The 22139-nt window shown below is 42.2% G+C and overlaps 1 protein-coding gene across 12 annotated transcripts in view; it reads right to left on the bottom strand.

Moving 5' to 3' along the window:
* Window positions 1–22139, bottom strand: part of FAM107B (family with sequence similarity 107 member B) — a 61559-nt gene that overhangs the window by 5247 nt on the left and 34173 nt on the right. For 6 of the 12 annotated variants that reach the window (XM_065667503.1, XM_065667553.1, XM_065667544.1 and 3 more), the window contains one exon: window positions 4288–4471. In XM_065667503.1, the coding sequence (XP_065523575.1) occupies window positions 4288–4415 (128 nt within the window). In that variant the 5' untranslated portion in view covers window positions 4416–4471. Of the gene's footprint in view, window positions 1–4287; window positions 4472–14259; window positions 14353–16383; window positions 16471–17008; window positions 17086–19651; window positions 19718–20752; window positions 20778–22139 lie in introns of those variants that run through there. The other 6 variants (XM_065667514.1, XM_065667562.1, XM_065667533.1 and 3 more) reach the window with 5 other exon arrangements.

Here is a 22139-nt window from a genome sequence, read left to right as displayed (position 1 = left end):
CGGGGAAGAAAGAGATCAAGTTTAATTAGCAGAAATTCACATAGGATTGTGTATGTAAGTTTTATAAAGTCTAGTAGTTGCCTATTTAGGTATATTGGAATATTAATAATTGAAAGGAAAAAAACATACAGACATTTGCCTGGTTTCTACAACCCCTTAAACTAGAATTTAAGCCATATTATTCCTGAGGGTATTTCCCTTTAATATGCATGCTAGTGTTTCTCCTGTATAATTCACTATTTTGACTTTCATCTTCAGTCTTCCCTCTATTCCCTTAATTTTAGAAGAATGGGTTAAAAATCCCATCACAAATCAAGACCAACAGAGCTAGAAACCAATTTTGGACGAAAAGACTTCTCTTACTAGCTGATAACTTGGAGAGACTGTGTTTACAGTCCTATGTAAGGTATTATGCCCAGAGAAGTTTGCATGGACAGCACTAAAAAGTGGTGTCCCTCTCGATTTTGTCTCACTGTCCTGGAAATACTGGATTCTGCCCTTGCTTGAAAGTGTGAGAGCTTTACCCATGCCTGTTTGTGAAGGTATTTCCAGTGAGAGCTGCCAGGCTACACTCAAAAGAGGCTAAAGACAACACAAATCCAGAAGAAAAAAAGTTGCAGTCACCTTGGAGACCAGACAAAGGCTGAGGATTCTCCTTCTTACAAGGCTGTAGGTACTACATCAAATGAATGTTTCAAGTCCGTTCAGCACAAATTGCTTCCTGAGCCAACTACTCTAAAATGAGAAAGCTTACTCTCTGGGAAGATGCATGACTTTATTTATTCAGGCACACACAACGATACACACTCATTCCTACTTCTTTTTGTGACTGCAGCCAGTTCTTTTCTCTCTGTTATGCTATCATGTCTTCAAAATTTGTTATGAGAAGATTCAAAGCTCTCCCTGTTATTCAAGTATCAGCGTCACTTAAGTCAGAGCAGAAAGATCCCAAATGTGACTTCCTTATTGTTGTCTTTCCCATGAAGACTATTATGGGAAATAATTCAGCATTAAGTTTAACGTCAACCATTTCTTATTTCGACTTTAAGAGATTCTCAATAAGCTTTCAGAAAGCTACTTTTACCCTTCCCTATGTGCTGTGTGTCTGTGGTTGCCTGATTCTTCCTTAATATGTATATGACAGCATGTCCAATAATACATAAAAATGCCATTTTACAGTGACATCTATGAATGACTCCATATATTATTCAGCACATGTAGCCCTGTACATACCCTGACAGCAAAATCAAATATTTAGCAACACCAAATGCTGTTTCTTTTTTCTCATAATAGATCTCGTGGCCTGAAAACAACAGAAGCTGCTAGATCGCGTTCACATTTAATGTTTCATGCTATTTTAATTACATTTTAACACAAAAAACTTAAGTCAGGCAGAGAAAAGCTGGAGTGATTTCTGTATTACTACTACTACTATTACTACTGGATCAGTGAGAGCTGAATCAGTGGAAACTTCCATGTTGGCAATTAGCAATTCAAGGCAGCCACAAACCAGAGGCAAGCTGCTAAGTAACATTACTCATTCCTGCTTTTATTCAGTAAGGTTGCAGCATAACAAACCAGAGGCATAAGGCTGATTTAGATGTGTTGCAGCTATAATAAAGGGGACCCACAGAAGTAAATACAACCTCTCAGTCTAATCAAGTGGGATTGGTAGTCAGATCTGTAATGTCAACCATATGTAAAAAAGGAAAAGCAAGAAACAGGCGGCTACTGGACTAACTGTGAGTCTTGTAATACCTACTAGTGATAGCTCTGGTTAAATAAGTAGTCCTAAAGCTTTGATATAGAGTAAGCAAAGTGTGCTAGACCACAAGTTAGAGCTGATAGGGTTAAAACCTCTGGAAGGGACAGGGCCAACACTCTGCAGAGCGGAGGCTGACTCCTACTAAGTAAAACCAGCTTAAGGTAAGTGATCAGTGTCTTGAGGCACCATTGCCTGGATCTTTGCCCCAGAAAACTACCATTTCTGCAAGTAAATAACTACAGCAGTTCAGCTGCTCACTGCAGGCATGGAGAATGATAAGACCAGCACCGGCTAACATCTTCTAAGATATCTCTCTACAACTGCCTGAAAGGAGGATGGAGTGAGGAGGTGGCAGGTCTCTTCTCCCAGGTAACAAGTGACAGGACAAGAGGAAGTGGCCTCGAGCTGTGCCAGGGAAGGTTTAGACTGGATATGAGGAAAAATGTTTTCACTGCAAGGGCAGTCAGGCATTGGAACAGGCTGCCCAGAGCAGTTGTGGAGTCAGCATCCCTGGAAGTGTTCACAAACCATGTAGATGAGGCCCTCAGTGACATGGGCTAGTGGTGGCCTTGGTAGTACTGGTGTAAAGGTTGGACTTGGTGATCTTAAAGGCCTTTTCCAACCTGATTGATTCTATGTTTCTAAGATCCAGAAATGGCTGTTTAGAGCCTATTGGTCAAAAAGTGAAGCTGCTGGTGCCTACAGAGTCTTCACAATAAAGGAAGGTGCTTGTTGAGCAGACTTCTATAAAAGCACTAAGTCCTCCATAAACATGACAGTTTGCAGTAACAAAGCAGACCATAAGCCTAATGCCTACATTACCAGAAAGCCTCATATCAGAGCCAGTACAGTGGCACGAAGCACAAAGACTAACCCCCTCTTCTCAAAAACACCAGTTTTTCTGCTGGTGGAAACCCTCAATATATTTCATTTCTGCATGGGTAAATAAGAATCTAAAATTAACAGCTGCAGCTAATCAGAATCTCACAATAAAAGAAGATGGGTACTGAGGGCTGCACAACTCCTCTGTGTAATAGGATATTCTCCCACAAGAAAAGAACTCCATAACTATTCAAAAGTGCTTTACACTTTCATAAACTTAGAAGGAAAAAAAATAGCCTTAATTTATTGCAGCCTCCACATCCTTTAGAAATAGATCATAAGTTGAGAAACTTCGATTATCTTTCTTTCTATGACTATAAACTTCTTGGTGCTAGGAACTGACTTTGATGTTTAATCCCATTAATGAAAAATAGGACAAACACCTATTTAGGCCAGTTTCTTCCAATTCAGTTGGTATTCTGCAGAACATTTCTACTTCATCACTAAAGAAATGCTGTATTGTGTATGCAATTCTTTTAGAGTTAAGTATCTAAGCTTAGCTTTTGTGAGGATTTTGCTATTATGAGTAAAAAGACCCCTTTCTCCCCTCAAAATCCTACCCTACCAGAAAGGAGTTTTGTAATGTGCCTCTTCCTGCCAAACAGACAAATCCAGTTGTGCTGGCATAGCCAAGCAATAGCAGTAACTTCCTCCTCTCCCTGCTCAAGGTCCTGGGTCTCAAAAAACCTGAATGGCTGCCACCAGCAACTTGATTAGCAAATGCACTCTGAAAAACTGTTCTTCCCCTTCTGTTTTGCGGATCCCCACACACTTGCCTTTGGAAAGCCCATTTTGTGTGGCTTCTACACACCAAATCTCTGGTTTATATCATACTGAGTTTCTGTTTAAATGAAGGAGCAGCAATAAGCTTGGTGGCTTTTCCTCCACTGTGTGGTCTGGTGGCTGTTTTCTTATGTTTTCTAAATGAGTCCCGCATTGCTGAAGAGATTTAATAAGAGAACTTCAGCTATCTCTGGGCCAAGTGCTTGTGTCTCTGAAGTTGATGAAATCAAGTTCCAGTTATTCCCATCTTTAAAAGCAATATATATAGCAACAGCTGTGCATCCCATCCCAGAATGGAAGCAGCAGCATTTGCATAGCATACAAAGAAACACTTGTGTAGCATTGGAGCAGGCACCAGACTGTCATACTGCACTGTAAGAAAGATCGAGTAGCAGAGAACGGTTTCATGTGAAACAAAATATTGGATTTCTTTGATTTAAAAATGGCCCCATGAACTCAGTGTGCTGGGAATGGTAAAACCCACAGATTTGATTATCCTGCCGGTAATGGCAAAATGCTGTCAAATACTTTGTCAAAGTTAAGAATTCAAGACAAATTACAGTGCCCAGGTAACCAATATGAAATGAGATAGGGGAGAACTGAACTGCTTCCCCTTGAAACTGACCCTTTGTGAGTATTCACAAAACCAGAATGAGAGGTCTTTTACAAGCTTTTGCAGAGCAACTGAGATTGCAGCAGGAACAAATGCCATGGTTAAGAACCACACTCTTTTCATCTACAAGATACGAATCAGCAAGAACTGCTGGGTTTTGGGTAGAATGTAATTTTGATGAAACTAAACCTCAAGCTGTGTGTTTGGGGTGGGAGGGTAGCACAACAGGCTTTTAGATTCTTACCTTTTCTGATTCATAAGCAGCTCTCTATGGAGATCCTGATGATTCCGAGATGACTTCACAGGATTAATTAGTTTCTGCGGTCTAATTAATTCAGGATTGTCATCATCTATGTAGTCTGGTTCAGCCATAATCTTTCTTGGAATGGGATATGGATCTTTGGGTTCAGTGTCCTTGTTCACAGTATCTGTAAAACAGGGGCAAAGCTCCAGTAAATCTGCACTGAATGGCCTTTTAATAATGCATTAAAACATAAAAGCAGCATATTACACTGGTAACAGTTATGCTTTCCCTAGATTAATTTTGTCTGTAGTAAGTAAAGGCTCTCAGAGCAAACATTCATAGCATATAGACAGCAATTTCACACCAATATCATCTCCAACAGCCTCCATCGCTTGACTTGCAGACACAGATTCCCCCTGGTTTAAGAAGGACTGGACAAATAGTTAAGGGTAAGTGTGTGAGAAACCCTATTGATTTTAATAAGCTTACTCAGATGAGGGATTTTTTAGATCAGTAATACTGAGACCCTAAAGACATTTTAAATACTGACTGTATTAAATACTATGAGTATGTACCGAAACCATACAAAGTCTCATTTTCTGCCACCAGTCCCATGTCAGCAATGGGGAAAACACCTTCTGTGGATAAGTCCTCAACTGTAGTGTGCTGAGCAGAAGCTTCCATGTGGAAATTACCACATCTACAATTGCTGGGATAGGGGACAGAGTTTGGAGTGGAAAAGTATAGGAGAAAAATTTGGGTGAGGTTGTTTTAAAGGCCATATTTCACTGAAAACCCATTGATCTGAAGGCAATGAAGTCTTGATGATTTATATCAACTGGAAATGTGGCATTTTCCTAACTTGTTATAGCAAGTGTATCTATATACCAAATCACAATGCTTTTAATCGACAGCTGACAAGTATAGTTGTCAAAAACTTTCCATATAACCATTCATACTCCCGTCCAGGACAAAGGCTCAGTTACAAAAAGCTCAGCATCCAAAACAAAGCACTTTCAAAGCAATTCTGTCTCTGTTTGCTGTTGTGGAAACCTGCACAACTGCTGAATCTGCAATTGTCAGTTTAATGAAACACTGGCCCCTCAAACAGACCCCAAAAAAACAATCTCACAGCACGTGGGTTTGCTGAGATGAATCAATGGGACATGAAAGAAAAGACGAGAGACCTCCATTAGCCTGACTGGCAGAACAGCTGAATGCTGCACACTGTATGGTACAGAGAATCACTGGAATTTGCCATGTATTTTCCAGTAGAAGCTGAGTATGTGCTTTAATTTATACTCCACTGTTTGAGCCCTTCCCTCCCTCTCTCACTTCACGGGCTGTGAACCCTAAATTCAGTCTCAGTTTAATCCCTAACCTATTGTTTTTTTCATGAGGAATCTCATATTGTTGCTCAGGTCTGATTCAAAATCCACTCGATAGAGTGGAAAGATTTCCACTGACACTTCAGTACATGAACACTGAACCAGCATCACCCTGTTTGGGGTGTGTGTGCACTTACAGATGAAGCAGCAAAACTACAAGACCAAGTTTTCAGCAGATGCAGGGAAGCCGCTCTGGATTTAAATGTGTCTCATGGACCTGACATAGCCCTTTCAGCTTTCTTGTTTGAATGGATAATGTGAACTGTGTTTTGCTGGAGCTACATCTCCCACACCAGGATTCTATGGAGAAAATGTGATGAGAAACAGCTTACACCCATGTGAGCTGCTCACGGGGAGAGCTCTGCATTAGGTTTTCAAGGCAAGTTTTGCGATAGAATTTTTGCACGCTGTGGGGTGCCAGTTCTCCCAGATACCTCTGAAACTAATATAAGAATTGCCCACAGTTCAAAACTGTGTAAGCATTTTGCTGTACATGGCATAAACCTCTTACTGACATGGCTCATGCCATAAAAATACTTCTCCCATCACCCCTTCAGAGTCCTTCTTGATTCAGTCAACCAACCAGCTACCACCACATGTACCAAATACAAGGGATCATTGAAAAGCTGAGGTCAGAAGAAGTTGTTGAAGCCTTCCAAGGCTGCACAGCCTCTGTGGGCAACCCTGCTTCACTGTCTTCATGGTGAAGTTGATCTTTACACCCATATGAAACTCTTGAAACCATTGTCTTTCACCTTCCTGCCACGCAGCACAGTGAAGAGCCTGGCTCTGTCTTCTTGGAAAGAAGCTAGAAACAAACCCCCAACCCACAGCATACACCACATAGCACAATGCCATTAATAAAAAGCATGTGTAAGTCTATTCTCTTTCCCACAGACAATGAATAAGCTACAGTTCTTTTCTCCTTTAAGGCCACAATTCATACTTCCTCAGCATTCACATCAGGCTTATCACAGCTAAACCAACTCCGATGTTACATATCCAGCCTCCACCCAAAATAAACCTGCTCTGTAAATATTTGGTTTTCTGTACTCTGTGAGTTCTGTTGCATTGATGGGGCTGGGAGTCTTCTAAAAGGCATTTACCAGACAGCTCTCCATTAAAGTAAATCTGAAAATAACCTGCTGCTGCTTCAAGATGAGTCTTGTTTGCTCTAGGCAGAGCTGAAAGCCGCAGAATTACCCTACCACTGTCAGAAACAATGTAGGGTGTTTTTAACACAAGCCCCTGAAAAACGGTTTGATTCAATCATTTCTCAGAAAGTTTGATGTAAGATTTTGGAGCCTGTAGATTCCCTTTTGGCAAGCCCTGAAAAGGAGTCTATTTATTCTGCTTTCTTCTGCCCCCATCTCTGCTTTTAAAAACATGTATTCAACACAGAGGTCAGGAATCGTGGTTTCCTCATGTAACATGAACTCTACTAGCAGCAAACTTGAATGAATAAAACTCCCTTGGGAACTCACGATGCTTTCCATGTGTGATTAAGCTGCAAATGATTGCAGCTAGGATTTCCAAACAGAGCCAGCCAAACAGGGCACTCAGTTCCCACTCACTCCCTCCTCTCACACCCTTTGCAAACCTCAGCCCGGCTGGAGGCCACAGACGCAGTCCTGCAGAGTCACTGTGTAAGGTTAGAAACAAACATGATTAAACAGTGTGAGTTCTACCCACGCCCTTTAAAAGCAAACATTAACAGAAGCACAGGCATGTTTCATATAAGAAGGAAACTGAGGCACATAGGATGCACCAAGCCAGCAGTAGACAGGAATGGAGCTGTCAGAAAAGCACCAGTTTCATTGTGAGTCAGGCTCACACCTGTAAACCATCTAAGCCTGATGACGGAACCCTGTAAAAGTCCTTAAATGAAGTTTAATCAATGTTCAAGCAATAATAATTAAAGAAATATGAATTCCAACAGTCCCTAGTGCTCCCACCACAAAGTCAGAACCCATAGAGCTGCTTTCACATCATCAGAAGGTGCAATAGTGGGACATGCATAATCCAAATAATTACTTAGCAGGAATATGCTGCCTTAAGAGCATTTGAGAGGCTCCTTTTAACCATCTTCTGGTACATGATCAACTGAGAATACACAATCCAGCTCTGTGTTTCCCCATTACCTTGCTTCAAAACAAAGAGATTTGGATTCAGGAATGTTTGAGCTCAGCTTGGCTCAAATTTAATACATCCACTAATCTGGCAGGTGTTTCCCCAGTGCATTTCCTGAATTAGCTGCTGCTGCACAAGCAGCACAAAAGCATTTCTCTACCCTACCTTGTCCTGCCCAAGTAGCTCTCACACACTTTGTCTATCACTTCTTATGTACACATGGATTTCCATCGAGAAACAATAAGCTGTGGATCCTGCACGTAAGAAGCATTTTAACTCCTCAAACAGCACTGCAATTTCATTACCCCATTAGATAACGAAAATGCTCTCTGTAAAAATAACTTCAAGTATCCTCCTAGTTTAATGCTTTCAGATGCAAAGATGCTCTTAGAGCAATCAAGAAGTACCATACTGATACCTCAAGTCTTGGAGATCCAACACCAATGCTTGCAATTCTCCCACTTATTTTTCTTGGAGTGTAGGTAAATTCAGGAAGAATGAATAGATCCTTCAAGCTGATCATATGGAATAGACACAACTGAACCGCAGTGTGCCAGAAGCACAGGTTACATATGGGGGAATGTGTCCAACAGCCACGTTTGCTTACAGCTTTATTCATTTATATTCTATTTATAGAGGGTTTTTTTTCAGCCAAAGTCCCTCAATGGTAGTAAGACTGGAAACACGTGTACAAAGAGAGCTACAACCAGCCACAAGTGTTTTTAACAGATCTAAAGTAGATCTTAACACCACCAGGTTAAGGATTTAGCAGCTGCCAGAGCTTTTGCTACAACAGGGCTCCATGGCTTCCACAAGAAAGGGAAGTTTATGCCAAACATCACCAACAGCCCCCACCAACACCCCCCCACCTGTGTTTATACGGCATGCAGGGAATTGCACTTATTTTCTCTCTGGTACTCTTCATACCAGAAATCACCCTCTGCATACGGAATCTGAATATAAAAATTCCTATGGGACACCATATATTTATATTATTAGACATATATATGGCATTTTCACCATTCAAAGGATTCCCACAATTCTTTCCAGCTGTGAAAGCAGAGGTAGAGTTCAGGTCCCTTAAAAGGCACATAAATAAATGCCTAAAAATACCAACGAACAGCAAAATAATAGCCTAGTCCAGGACCCAGAAGTTACATTAAGGCCAAATTCACTTAATTTCCTTTTTGCCCTAATAAATTCTTGAACTGATACTTTGCACAGAAGCATTAGCTCAAACACTGAACGCCTCCTGAAGATTTTACTCTCACAAATGCTTCAACATCTGCTCTGAGCTGTGCTGTGAAGCATCAAACACTGGTTTTTAAGACTTACGTTTTTAGCTCTTTAAACTAGTGTGTACACTTGTGGTGCGCTACAACTAACCCAAAGGCATTCCTTGGGAAGAAATATGGCTTTACTCTCCCCCTTCTGATTTCAAGAGGTATTGGAATAAAAACTCTTCAGTGTGTCTCTGCTCAGACATTACACAACCAGAACCACCTCACATCAGCGCCGGTGGAAAGAAAAGAGCCACTTCAATGCAGAGTGTGCTTCCAGGCACCATCTTAGCACTGTTTGCACATGAAAGCTCACCACTGCTATCATTTCTATCCATATGCTCTCAGTGCAGCAAGAGGCTCTTGACTAGAGAGATTTACTTGATTAATCCTTGATTATAGATATCATTAATAACTTCCCACAGCTCACCTTTAACTCAAAATGAGAGTTCCTGAAAACTGAATACAAAATAGTTTTCCCAGCCAAGATGCTCAAGCCACTGTTCAAGAAGTCTGGCTCTTACACAGCCTTTTGTGGCTGAAAGGGATGACGGGCTTTGGATCATAGCAAAACCCATCCAGACTGCCTGTGGATGAAGAGGGGAGGACCACAGAGGTCCTGGTGGCGGCAGTTCCTCCCAGCCCCTCATACTTTGTTCAGCAAGGCTGCCACCTCCCTGCTACAAGAGTTTTGCTTCTAGATCAGAAGAGTGTCCGCACCTTAGAGCAACCTGCTCTAGTGGAAGGTGTCCATGTTCGTGGCAGGGGGTTGGAACTGGAGGAGCTCTAAAGTCCCTTTCAACCTAAACCATCCCATGAGTCTATGATTCACCAGTCTCGAAATTGTGTACCTACTGTGCCACAGGGATCACTCACTGAATATCACCCTGTTACCAGATTACTTACATTTCTATTCTTCAAACAAAATGGAGACCATCAGAGTTTTAAAGCCTTTAACAGGCTTTTGTTTATGGCTCCAGCTTTGCTCTTCCCATCTTAGGCAGGTTATTTCAACCCTGTGTGACCCAGCTCACGCATGTACAAGAGAAAGGGCATCACCAAAACCAGCACAAGCTTCTGCAAGGCAAATCTCGCTGCTTCTTGTCATCTTCAGATCCCAGCAGACAAAATGAAGTAATAAGACTGAAAGACTTCTGTCTGTCCTGTGAGAGAACAGCTTAACTTATAGCACCTTTCTTATACTGGGTATCATCAGTTGCATGGCTACCCAATGACTTACAGACCACCTAGACTTCTCTCAGGAACATGGGTGCTGTGCACTTGATCAGGGCAGCCCAAAGCAATCTCAGTGATGTCAAGGATATGGAAAGAAGCAGACAGCTTGCTGGCTACTGAAGAGGTTCCTGTTGTCACTACTGAGGATATTAAAATGAACTAAACCACTCAAACTCTCAAGGAAATCCATCCAGTTAATGCTCATTTTCTTCCCTTAAGTACTGCTGAGAGTGCTAATGTCAACAAAGCACAGATAAAATCCACTAGATGAGACACCAGAAGAAACAGGATCATTTTAAAGATGTTTGCATTGGCACTGACACCTAAAGGGAGACTGTGTGTAAGATTGGGGGCAATGCTTCACACTGTTACAGTTCTCTCATATGCAAAGAGCTGCTTATGGCTCTCATTCAACTTAAACACCACCAGGCAGTCTCTGTTCCTGTGCTTTGAAGTTCAGTCAAGTCGTGAGTGTTAAGAGAAGAGCCTAGCTCCCCCCAGAAGCTGAGGGCTGAAGAGCAATGCCAGTGAGGATAGAAAGGCTGGTTCCTCTTGTTCTCTGGTGTTGGAAAAGAGATACAGAAAGACACAAACAGTTTTAAGAATAGCCTCACCTTCCACTAGAATTACCAGGCCAAGAGAACAGGAATTTCTATTAATCCAACAGAAATTTCCCTCTCTGCCACTGGCTTTGAAACCAGCTGAAAGCACCAGCTCTGAACAGCTGTATTTCTTTCTTCTCTTGCTCAGTTAAAATGCTGAAGAGGTATCAATGCAGCTGTGTAATCAGAGGTAGAAGATGAGAGAAAAAGTGACTCTCCTCTCCTGCTGCAGCAGGAGGTCTCCATGCAAGGCGGGCTGTGAAGAGCACAGGGAGAATAGAAGGAAATGGAGACCTTCATTTACCATGAGTTAAGACACAGGAAAAACTCGGATATAGATTCTCCCTGCAACAAACTACTTACCAACTAATGTTTAACACAGGCAATAGAAAAGACTGAAAGACACAGGATGAAGACCACCACATTGTGAACAGAGCCCATCTACCCTAAACCTTCTCTATGCTCAACCCACTGTAACCCCATGGTTCCAATCCGACACTAATAGCAGATGAAGCAGACTATGCACTTTACATCATTTCTCTTCCCCAGAAGTCCTGCATGTTTATTGAGGAATTCATTTTCTCCACACGTATTTTACTCAGGTCAGGTCCTTGTGATTGCTGAAATCCCTCGATAGCGTTAGGGATGCAGAAAGACATTCTGATGGCAAGGAGTGTTTTGGACGCCTCTCATCAAAAAGGCCCATAGTAACTATATTGCTTTCTTCCTGTAGAACAACAGCATGTCATGCACAAACCCCCTCCCCTCAACCTCATCTGATATAATTCATTGGAAAGGAATAAATCATGACTAGCAAAGGCAACTGAATCTCTATCTGGCTTTCAGCAATACACTACACAGGTTAATTACTACACCACAGTAAACATGGCTTTTGGGAGATCACTGAAATTATGCCTCTTAGGAAATGCACTCCACAGCACAGTTTGCAATTAGATTAATCCCCAAAGATAACTAGCAATTTATTTAGACATGGGTCAGCAGTGATCCATAGGAGATTCTGAAATGACACAGTTTTTAAGGACATTTTAAGATCAGAAAGCAAATCAGATCTGTTTGTACTCCCTGCAGCTACGGTGCAACATCAGTGTTCTAGACAAGTCTGTTTGGAGCACAAAATTAAACATGAGGGCAGATGTGGCTGAATCAAATTTAACTACAAATTTAACTATATTAAAACATGGGATTTCATATAAACACTGAGCCTTGATTCAAAAATCAGAAGTCGAAAGAGTCAGAGGACAGTTTCTTCAGGGATTCACTGTTGTGAATGTTAAGAACTATCAAACAGTGTCACCCAGTGGTAAAGGACTTCCTGCAGACAGGAACAGAGCAGAGAAAGTCGTAGGGAGAAAAGGAAAGGAAGACTGACCACGCTTGCATACAAAACTACTAAATATAAACAGCAAACAGACTAAATCCCATGCCGTTTTTGCAGAAGACCTTACTTCTAAGTCATCCTGTTTCTGAAAACGTCAGCATCAGAGGACAGTGACTCTTCAAATAGAAAAGGTTTAACACTAGAGGCATTTCTGAGGGAGAGGGAGGCATCCAGAACAGCCTCTTATTGACTGGGGGAGCAGAAACATTCAAAACATGTGACTTGAGATGCTCAAAAGGAGACTGGTGAATCCGGAATGCTCTTAAAACCTAGAGCACAAGACTTCAGCAAGATTGTTGCAGGGAAGAGAAACACGTTGGTGTGGCTGTTTCCACACTTGTTCTGTATTTCCTTCACAAGATCTAGTGAAGCAAGATGAGAGGAGTAACATTGAGGCCAAGTAAATTCCGGGAACAAGAGCGTAGTCATACTCCTGAAACAGAAATCTTCTGGATGCTACAGTGATGATAATGGATGGTCTTGGTAAATATTCAATTGGATAGAAGCCTATGCCAGGTATTTTATATACATATAGGACAGAACCTTTTCGGGTAACATGGTCCAGGGTGAGGTGCCCCTGCCCATAGCAGGCTGGTTGGCACTGGATGAACTTAAGGTCCTTTTCAACCCAAACCATTCTACGTAAGTCAAAAAGGGTAAAGTTATCCTTGATATACATCAATATGTGGAGCAAGAGAAGAGGCAGGTTATGGCACCCATGTAAACATGACTGGCACAGCAAACATGGCCTTTATTTACCAAGAAGGTAGGAAGTTAAAAAGTAAATGGAAGAGCAACATCTGTGAACTGAAGAACATGTCCCGTGTTGAAGAAGTTGTAATAGCTCTGCTCATTTGATTTTTAAAATGCAAAGATAAAGACCACCATGATTCTTCCATAAGCAGTGGAACTGACAGCGGTTTGAGAAATTTCAGTGACTGGAGATTGGGACTAGAAACCACAGTCTTAGAACAAGGCACTCACTTTAAAAGCAAAGGGAATAAAATGCTAGACTTAGTGAAAGGTTTGTGTTCAGCTGCATGAAGAGACCGAACTACAGAACATAATCATCCCCTCTAGCTTTACAAATTCATAAATCTATGACTGCAATTAATAGGTGCTAGTAAGGGGGTCAGAAGATTAAAGTCGCTGCATTAATCAGGTAGTTGTGCATTCAGTAGCTACAGCAGCGAAAAATGAGACCAAGCAAAGTAAATGTTCCATATGCTGCCTAAGTTACACCAGCGCTGTGAATTCCAGAGTCTTGCCAATAGGAGCATAGTAATGCTGGTGAAGCTCCAGATTTTGCTTCATGCCATGTGCTGTTCCTTAGGGCACACCAGCATTCTGCCTGGAGCTAGGGCACAGCACGATCTGCTGAGCTGTCAGGCCTCAGCTCCCTTCCGGGTGTTTCTGAATGACAACTTAAAAGGAATTCTACCACCCATAAAAGAAGCCCATTTTCAACAAATGTAAAAACACCAACATAATGAGAACCACACAGTGCTCTGCAGCCTGCCAGCTCCCCAAATACATTCATAGCTAGTTATGTAAAAGTTAAGTACTTCTTCAGATGGGGCAGATATGTATCAGTGACCTGCCAACTCAACAACTCGAGTTCCCTTCGTTTTCTAGGAACAAAACAGACAAGATTGCTTCTTCCTTCCCTCTGTGCTAGCAAATAGCTCAGAGCAAGCGTCCAACCTCTGCTTTGATTTCTTAACACAAGATGTATCTTTTCTTAGATACATAGAAAAGGAAACAAAGGTTTTCTTAAACCTATTGCTACTTCAAGCTAACACACTCCCAGCTTACTCACAGGAAAGAAATAAAACTTTCACCTCAGGGAGTTAGTGTTGGCACAGGCAACTACATCCACATTCCAGCCTGCACTGTATCCACAAAGAGACATCCCTCCTTGCCCAGACCTGTCTTACCACTCTGAGCTGGCGGAGATGTATTTAGGTATGTGGTTCCTCACTGCAACTCAAGTCAAAAAGGACACCACTACAAAGGCAGGGAAGAAAGTCCTGAAAGAAAAGGCAAAAAATAAGGAGACCAGTAAAACTGATGACCTGATCTTCCAAAAGTGAGGTGGAACAAGAAATTAAACAGTAGGCTGTGTCCCACCTTACTCACGACCTTAACCAAAGGCATGATGCCCTGAAGAGTTTAAAAGGAATGAGTAGGTGCAAGAGTGTATGTCAGCCAGAACAAGCTACAAGAGGCAGTGCATACACCATAAGGGTTTAGCACAGCCAAACCTGTTACACATGAAGCTATTAAACTGCAACAACGATCAACAGAAGCCTCACAAAGAACACAACGTGCCACAGGCCATTTAATGGAACAGCATCTTCTAACAGTTTGATGGAAAAAAGAAGAGTTCTGAAAACTAAGAATTCATAGAAAACAAAACCTGGGAGAAATTACACTGGGTCACAACTGTCAAAGCTGGTGACTTTTTACATGCTCTTCAGAAGCAGCTACAATCAGCAGCTTCTACTGCAAGCTCATAAATCAGATAGCTCTGACATGAGGGCACGGCTGAATACCAGTCAGTACCTTGCACATAAAAAGGATAACAGAGCAGGCTCCGATGGAAGGGCATTTCTACAGACACATGCCTCCATCTGAATACTTTGCTGATGTGTTACACACACAACTGAGTTACTTTTGGCCTTTTAGATTCTCTAGAATGAAGAACACCTTAAACAAAAGCAGTCACACAACTGTAGCACGTACACAAGGATGAACTGAGGTTATGTATGGTGACACAGGACAGTTTCTAGGTTGTTTTCTGTGTCATCTCCTTTTCTTGTTTTTCTTAGAAAGGCATAAAGAGGTTCAGGAAGGGAGAAACAGGCCACCATTCCCTAATCCCTGCAGAAAAGAACTGCTCAACAAATTTCAAGTAGCGAACAAAGACAAATAAGACACTAGAGGGGTGACCCCAGTGTCTCCGCAAAGGGATTGTTTGTTGAGCTTGTGAGCTGGTAGCAGGAAAGGAATTTCCTTCAATTGTTACCTTTCTGCTTGACAGACCACCTGGAGGGAAGTCTCAGACTGTCTTTCCTCAGCAGCAGTCATAAAGGGGGCCAGCCATGCCACTGGAGTTAATAGGACTCTTCAGCTCTGCTCCTCACATCCTTCTCCAGGGCATTTGAGAGGACAATTCACTCGCTTTATGTGATACAGAAGTGGAATTGAACTGGATTTAAACTTGAACTGGAAGAAAACTTAAGTACTCAAGTTCAACAAGCAAACAACTAGAATAGTAGTAGTCCTAAGAGGCACTACAGGGCTCTCCATCATGGTAAAATGTGTTAAAACAAACCACCTGCATCCTAAAAAGTCACACACTAGTCCCATAGAAGAAAATGCAATGCGCACATTCATGTTTGTTGATACTCAAAAACAAAGAACACCCTTAAAGAAGCCAAAACACAAAGGGCTGCAAAACAAGACTCATGCAGTGTCAAGAAAGGGGCCAAAAGTCTTTGTCATAAGATGCCTGCAGCTGAGGAACAAAAGCAGTATTAAGTCACGCTTTGGCTCTTGCTAGTCAAGGTTCACAAAAGCAACTGTACAGAGCTCCCAGAGAAGTGAATGCCATTTGTCACTTGCATATAGACAAACACATCTCTGAATGAGGGTGCTGTCAGCCTGAAAAGGGTTTGAAAAAAGCCATCTCACAAGCCTTGGACCCCTCTTAGTACCACCATTTCACAGGTGGTACTTTACAGCTTACTTTAAAGCAGGCAGCTGAAAAGCTGTCCTTAGCTCCAGTTTTAACAGCAGCAATTTCATTAATACTATGATTAACTATTGATAGGCAATCACAACCACCCATTGCCAGCTGCACCTCTTTACAAGGAAGCCAGCCCTGCTCCTTCTTCCTCTGCTGAACAGAGAACTCCGGGGCCTCTGAGCACCTGCTGGGGCTGCAGCCAAAGAGGGGAACCTTCAGGCCAGCAAGCTTCATATGCTGGCAAGAAAATACGTGGTAAAGACTCCTTAAAACTGTCACTATGCAGTGCCCCCACAGGACTCCATCTTACTGCTTCAGATGTTTGTAGAAGGGAGGAAGAGACAGCAAGAGGTGTTTCTGTGGTCCTGTTCCTGCTCTCCTCCAATAGCCAAATGGGCTAGTTAAAAATAAAACAAACAGAGAAAAATTGTAATTAAAATTCCAACATGCCTCTATGACCCCCATGTTTTTTCAAAAGCAAAACCTCTGGTTTGCAATAGGACACTCCCAACAAATGGTCACAGGTGAATACTTGGCACTGCAGTGAGAACATAGCTCTGTGTCACATCCCAGCAAACACACTGTCGTCACGTACTGATAGTGTGTCCTATCACTAAAGTAATCACTATTTTTTTTCCATGACTGTGCAACCTACAGAGACCTTACGGACTCATTAGGAAAGGAACAGTCTTTGTGATAAAGGGTGAAAGAGGAACTGATATCTGTATAAGTATGCATTCTTGGTTGATTCCTGTGCTTCCCTACAGGAAAGGTGCTCTGCAAATGTCAGCACCATTTCTGAAGAACAAAAGGAGATAGAAGCCCCTATACTGTAAATTCTTGATCTGTTACTGATCCCATAAACCTGATTAAAACAAACTGACTCTCCACAACACACCAGATGCTTAACCCAAGTTGCTCAAGTTCCTACATACCTCGCAGGTTGTTCCTCAGCTTCCAACACAATCACTTTCTCAACCTGCTTGCTGTACAAGTGGTGAAGGATTCCACACTGCCAAAGCAGAAAATTAACAGCTGCTTATAAATTAGACAATCATGTTTTGTCATGTTTGAATTTATGTTTTAAAACTGCAGAAAAAAATACTGAGTAAGGAGAATACATCAAAATACAACGTGGGACCTGCTCATCCTAATGGGCTTGGATACACCAGAAGCTCACTTCCTCAGCAAGAAAGTTGCCCCACAATTACAGCAAGGAACCCAGTCACGACAGAAGAGAAAGGCTCTATTCCAAACTGCACCAAAAATCGCATTTCTGATGCTAAGCAAGTCGCCAAGGCTTAAATTAATCTGGAACAGGCTGTGGTTGTCAGCACGAGACAACATGTTGGAGACTAAATGCTGAGAGAGCAAGACATGCTTTTTTGGATGAGCGCATCAGTAGGAAACATCATAAATTACACCACCACGATGCTTTGTTCTATTATAGGCAGCGCTTTGTCCAAAGTTCTGGAGCCATTTGACGTTCAGTCTGTTTTTAGGACTGAACAAAATGCTGGGTTTAGGATCAAGAGGCAAAAATCCAAAGAGGTAATTTGCTGAATGAAGTTTAGAAAATGAAGTTGATGATGTTTAAAATAAGCTCAAAAGTTATGGATTAACAGACACACAGAAGAAGATTTATAAACTGTGTTAGAGTTAGAGGCTGTTAACTTGGTGCTGCAAAAGAAACACCAGGGATTTACGACTCTTATGCCTGAAGGACTGACAGCATTTTCATCCCAAAGCCTATTTTAAGTATTTCTTCCTTCCCAAGTTATTACCAGTGTCCCCAGTGTTTTCCTTTTTGTTATTTGTCTGTGGATTTATCATCTCAACAACAACAAAGACACATTAAACACATGCTTTTGTAAGCCACACTTGTAAGTACTGTCCTCAGAAACAACTCCAAGATGAAGATCCACATTGAAAAGCTGGAATACGAGCTGAGAGCCTGAGGGTTTTCATGTTCCATTGGGGAATACAGAACGTTCTTCTCCAGCATGTTAGTAGTAAGACAGAGACCCATTTATCAAAATCTGTCCTCTTTCAAACAGCATGTACTCCTCAACAGCCTCAGTGCTCAGCAGGGTGCATCTTCAGCCATTCATCAATGGGAGTTTACTACACACATTTGTGTTCAAGATAACAGCAAATGCTTGCTACAGTTAAGTCCCATTTCATCAAGAGAAGGTGAGTAGTCCCCCTTTAATGGGAATGTTAACAAGCCAGCCATAGCTCTTTTCATATCAAGATACACGACGTTATAAACAGAGGATTTTTACCCACTACACTGAACTCGGGACCTTGCCTGCACAGAGGATGTTGTCCCACTTGCTTTAACATTGATCTCCAAAAAGCAATCAGAAATGCTGCACAAGCACCACAAAGGCAGCATTTATACTGTCAGACAGCAACAGGATCCATTTCCAGTTTAGAAATGCATTTGGTTATGAAAGCAAACAGGCTATCAAAAGTAATCCAGGAGCCTTCCCCTGCACACATTTGTCATTAATGCTTCTTGTTCTCTCACCTACACCTTTGCAGCACTGGTACCAACAGCCACAACATCACAGGTACCAATGGCACCAAACTACGACTGGGGAATGTTTGAACATGATGAACACAGTTTGAACATGGTGTTAACTCAGCCAGATGTGAGTCTTAAGGCTCTTTCCAGCTGACAACAGCCATCTCCACCCAGTCCCAAATCAGCCCCATTTAAGAAAATCTATAACCATGATCCGCTCGAGCTGCACTCATATGAGCAAACAGGCAATCCAAGGAAGCAGAACCCCCAGAAGAAACACACACAGTCGACTGGGATCATGCAGCTTCTGCCAGTGCAAGGTGTTAGTGAAAATCAGCAGACAGAGTAGTATCAGGCAAAGTTATTCCAGACTGGGAACAGCTGAACCAGTATGAACACCATCAGCTAGTGTGGAGGGAGCATCACACTACTTTAACCCTGCAGACAAAACAGTATAACTTGTCGGCAAAGGCTGGAATCCCAGCAACATTTAAGATCAGACAAGCATAGATGGAAAAGAGAAATCTATTAAGGACAGTCAGAAAAACAATCCCAGCTCCTTCATCTTTCACAATACATGCAGGCAATGAGGAAAGAGTTGCCAAAGGCTGAAATGACAATATCTCAATCATTACTGTTCAAGTTTCATTAGAGCTCATGTTATACATTTATTTTACAAACAGCAATAAGAACCAAAATAAGAGCAGCCTCAGTGCCCGCACACACTCAAGAGTCATTATGCTCCACAAGCTTACAGTCTACATGGAGGGCTGAACCACTATTTCCATTTTACAACCTATATCTTTCTGGAAGCCAACAACAACCTTGTCCCGAATCAATCTCCAAAACAGGAGAAATTTTGGACACTTTACCTTTGTCTGCCCTTGATCAATGTTTTATCCCTCCAGACAGACATGACCCACAGCTCATCTTTCACATAAGGCAACATCCCGCTCATGTTTTAGGTAACCGTTTAGTTTAGATCTTCTAGATAAAGCTGCCAGTTGTCACCTCCTTCCCCAAACCTCACCTTGCGAGCACTACTAACCTGTTTGCTGCAAAGTCAGGCTGCATGAGATGCAGTATTATGTGTCCCTGAGCAGGGTGACAGTCACCTCCACAAGAGTTCACCACCGTGGCATCACTTTATATGCAGCTACGATAACAACTCCCAGCTTCAGGTTAAACACCCTCTTTCAAGAAGCATTTCCCCTCTGACAAACACACCTAATTAAACACACACCTCAGGGCCGGGTGGAGCAAACAATAAGTCTTTGTGGTTGTACAGCTCTGCAGAGCTTGATTCAGGAAGTATATGTCTGCAAATTAAAGTTGATCCGCATCCTACTGTGCTTGGTGTTTTCCTATGGCATCTGTTCAACATAAACACCTACTGCCATTGAAAACCCAGCACTTCCAGGAAAACAGTGTTTAGTTAAATTCACACAATGGTTAAAAAAAGGACAGTAAGGCCATTAAAAGTTTGAAGTCAATGGATGAACTTTGCAGGTCAGCAGCACTGGCCTTACTGGAGTGCATGCCAGCAAACGTGCCTTGTCCACCATGAGAAATACTAGTGTCGCTACCAGGGAGATTAACACATTTGTTAGAGTAAAAATGTAAGAGTTTATAGAGACTACAGCACAGTTTCTTATCTTGGAAAAGAGATTAATGCACCATTTCAGAGTTCTTTCATCTTATCCAGGGAGCACTTCCATTGCCAGGCGGTGTTGATACCCATTCTAGAGAAAGCCTCTGAACATGTCTTTTAGATATGCCTTCTCAAAGAACTCCCATGGGGCAGCTGCATTGCTTCAGCAACTGACTTGAGAGGCAGGAGGAGACAGTATGTTAACGAGTAAGGCAGACACACAGGAGGCCAAGGCAACAAGAATTTCATCCAGATTCTCATGTCTCATTCTCCCTTTCTTTGCATCAGATAAATCACTGCAGTTCAGCCACAAACACCTTCTATTAATCTTACCCAAGAGCTCAGCTAAAAATTGAAGACATCAACCACTTGTCTCTGTCTCACGACCATTTATACATCCCACTCAAGCCCTTCTTAATACCATTATGATCATTATTTAATTATAAACAATGGCTTGATTAAAACATACATATTTATAGAAGCATTCATGTCACCTACCTTTTCGCCTTGAACTGCTGTAGCTAAAACGGGAAAGCAAGCTCCTTAGAGCATTAGCATGGTCATCCAGAGGGCAAATCAAAGCAGCTACGCTGAACACTGATGTCAAATATCATCATTCTCACACAGCTTCCATAGACACTCGCCTTTCTCTACTGGGTTTATGGGAAGTCCAAGGAGTCCAGACTCCCAAACTGCCTTTTAATAGCAATGGGAAAAATGCCTTCAAAAGCAAAATAATCCGAAATTCCAGCTCAAATGTCATCAACTACAGTAATACTGAACAAATCAAACCTGCCACTGCTTTCTGCAGTGCCTCCAGTATGCCAGCTTCACACACTGGATAACAGTGGAAAATACTCAGTTTAATCACTTCCTGTATTATTCACCACATTGTGTGCAATACCTTGTGGATTAATTATCTAGATAGCAAAATGACTGCGAGTGCTATTAACATTGTCGGTTTGAAGTAGTCATCTAAAGAACCAGAGCACTGTGCTCCTGCAATCTAAAGCATGAGGGAAGCTGAACTGGAGACCCCCCCGCCCCAATCTGCTACATACAGTGGAAAAAAGCCCCTTCCTCCCCATGCAGGAAGGTGACTAAACCACTGTGCAAGCGTGGAAAGCCCCAGTGATTAGGAAAGTACACAAGAGGAAAGGGTTTCCATATCTGGAAGGCAAACTATTCAAAAGAATGCAGAGAGGGGTCACCAAGTCCAGCTTATTTGAGTCTTCACCTGAGATGCAGTGAGGAGCCAGAGCTTCCTATCGATCACTACATGAACTTACTATGTAGTAAATGCTGTACAGCAAAAACTATTTCTTAGTCCCCTATGTAGAATCCCAAGGCATAGCACAACACCATCAATGGCTGAACTCACTGTGGAGCACAGTGGATTCCCAAAACTGACTGCTTAGAGATGCACACAACCTCCTTTCTCCCGAAGCACCCAAACTTGGCCAGAACTGTTCACCTCCTTTCGTGGAAGTGGGTAGCTAAACACCAGGGCAGGTCATGGGTGGAACAAAACCACACTCACTGAGTGGGACAACCCACTGCCTCTACCAGTGACATCTAGAAGATGTGTACCCAGCTAAGCTGGTCCTTTTGGTTGGCCTAAGCTAATCATGACTTTTTCCGTAGAGAAAAAAGGAAAACAGCACCTCTGGGAAACGACCTGCTTGACCAGCTCCAGAGGAGGACCATGAAAATGATCAGAGGCTGGAGCACCTCTGCTATGAAGACAGGCTGTGAGAGCTGGGGTTGTTCAGCATGGGAAAGAGAAGGCTCCAAGGACACCTTATTGCAGCCTTTCAGTACCTAAAGGGAGCTTGTAGGAAAGATGGAGAAAGACTTTCTACCCATGTCTGTAGTGACTGGTCAA

This window comes from Lathamus discolor, chromosome 1, assembly GCF_037157495.1.
Source record: "Lathamus discolor isolate bLatDis1 chromosome 1, bLatDis1.hap1, whole genome shotgun sequence".
NCBI classification, from domain to species: Eukaryota; Metazoa; Chordata; class Aves; order Psittaciformes; family Psittacidae; genus Lathamus; species Lathamus discolor.
Note: the sequence above shows the minus strand (reverse complement) of the source record. Positions and strands in the feature narration are given on the sequence as shown.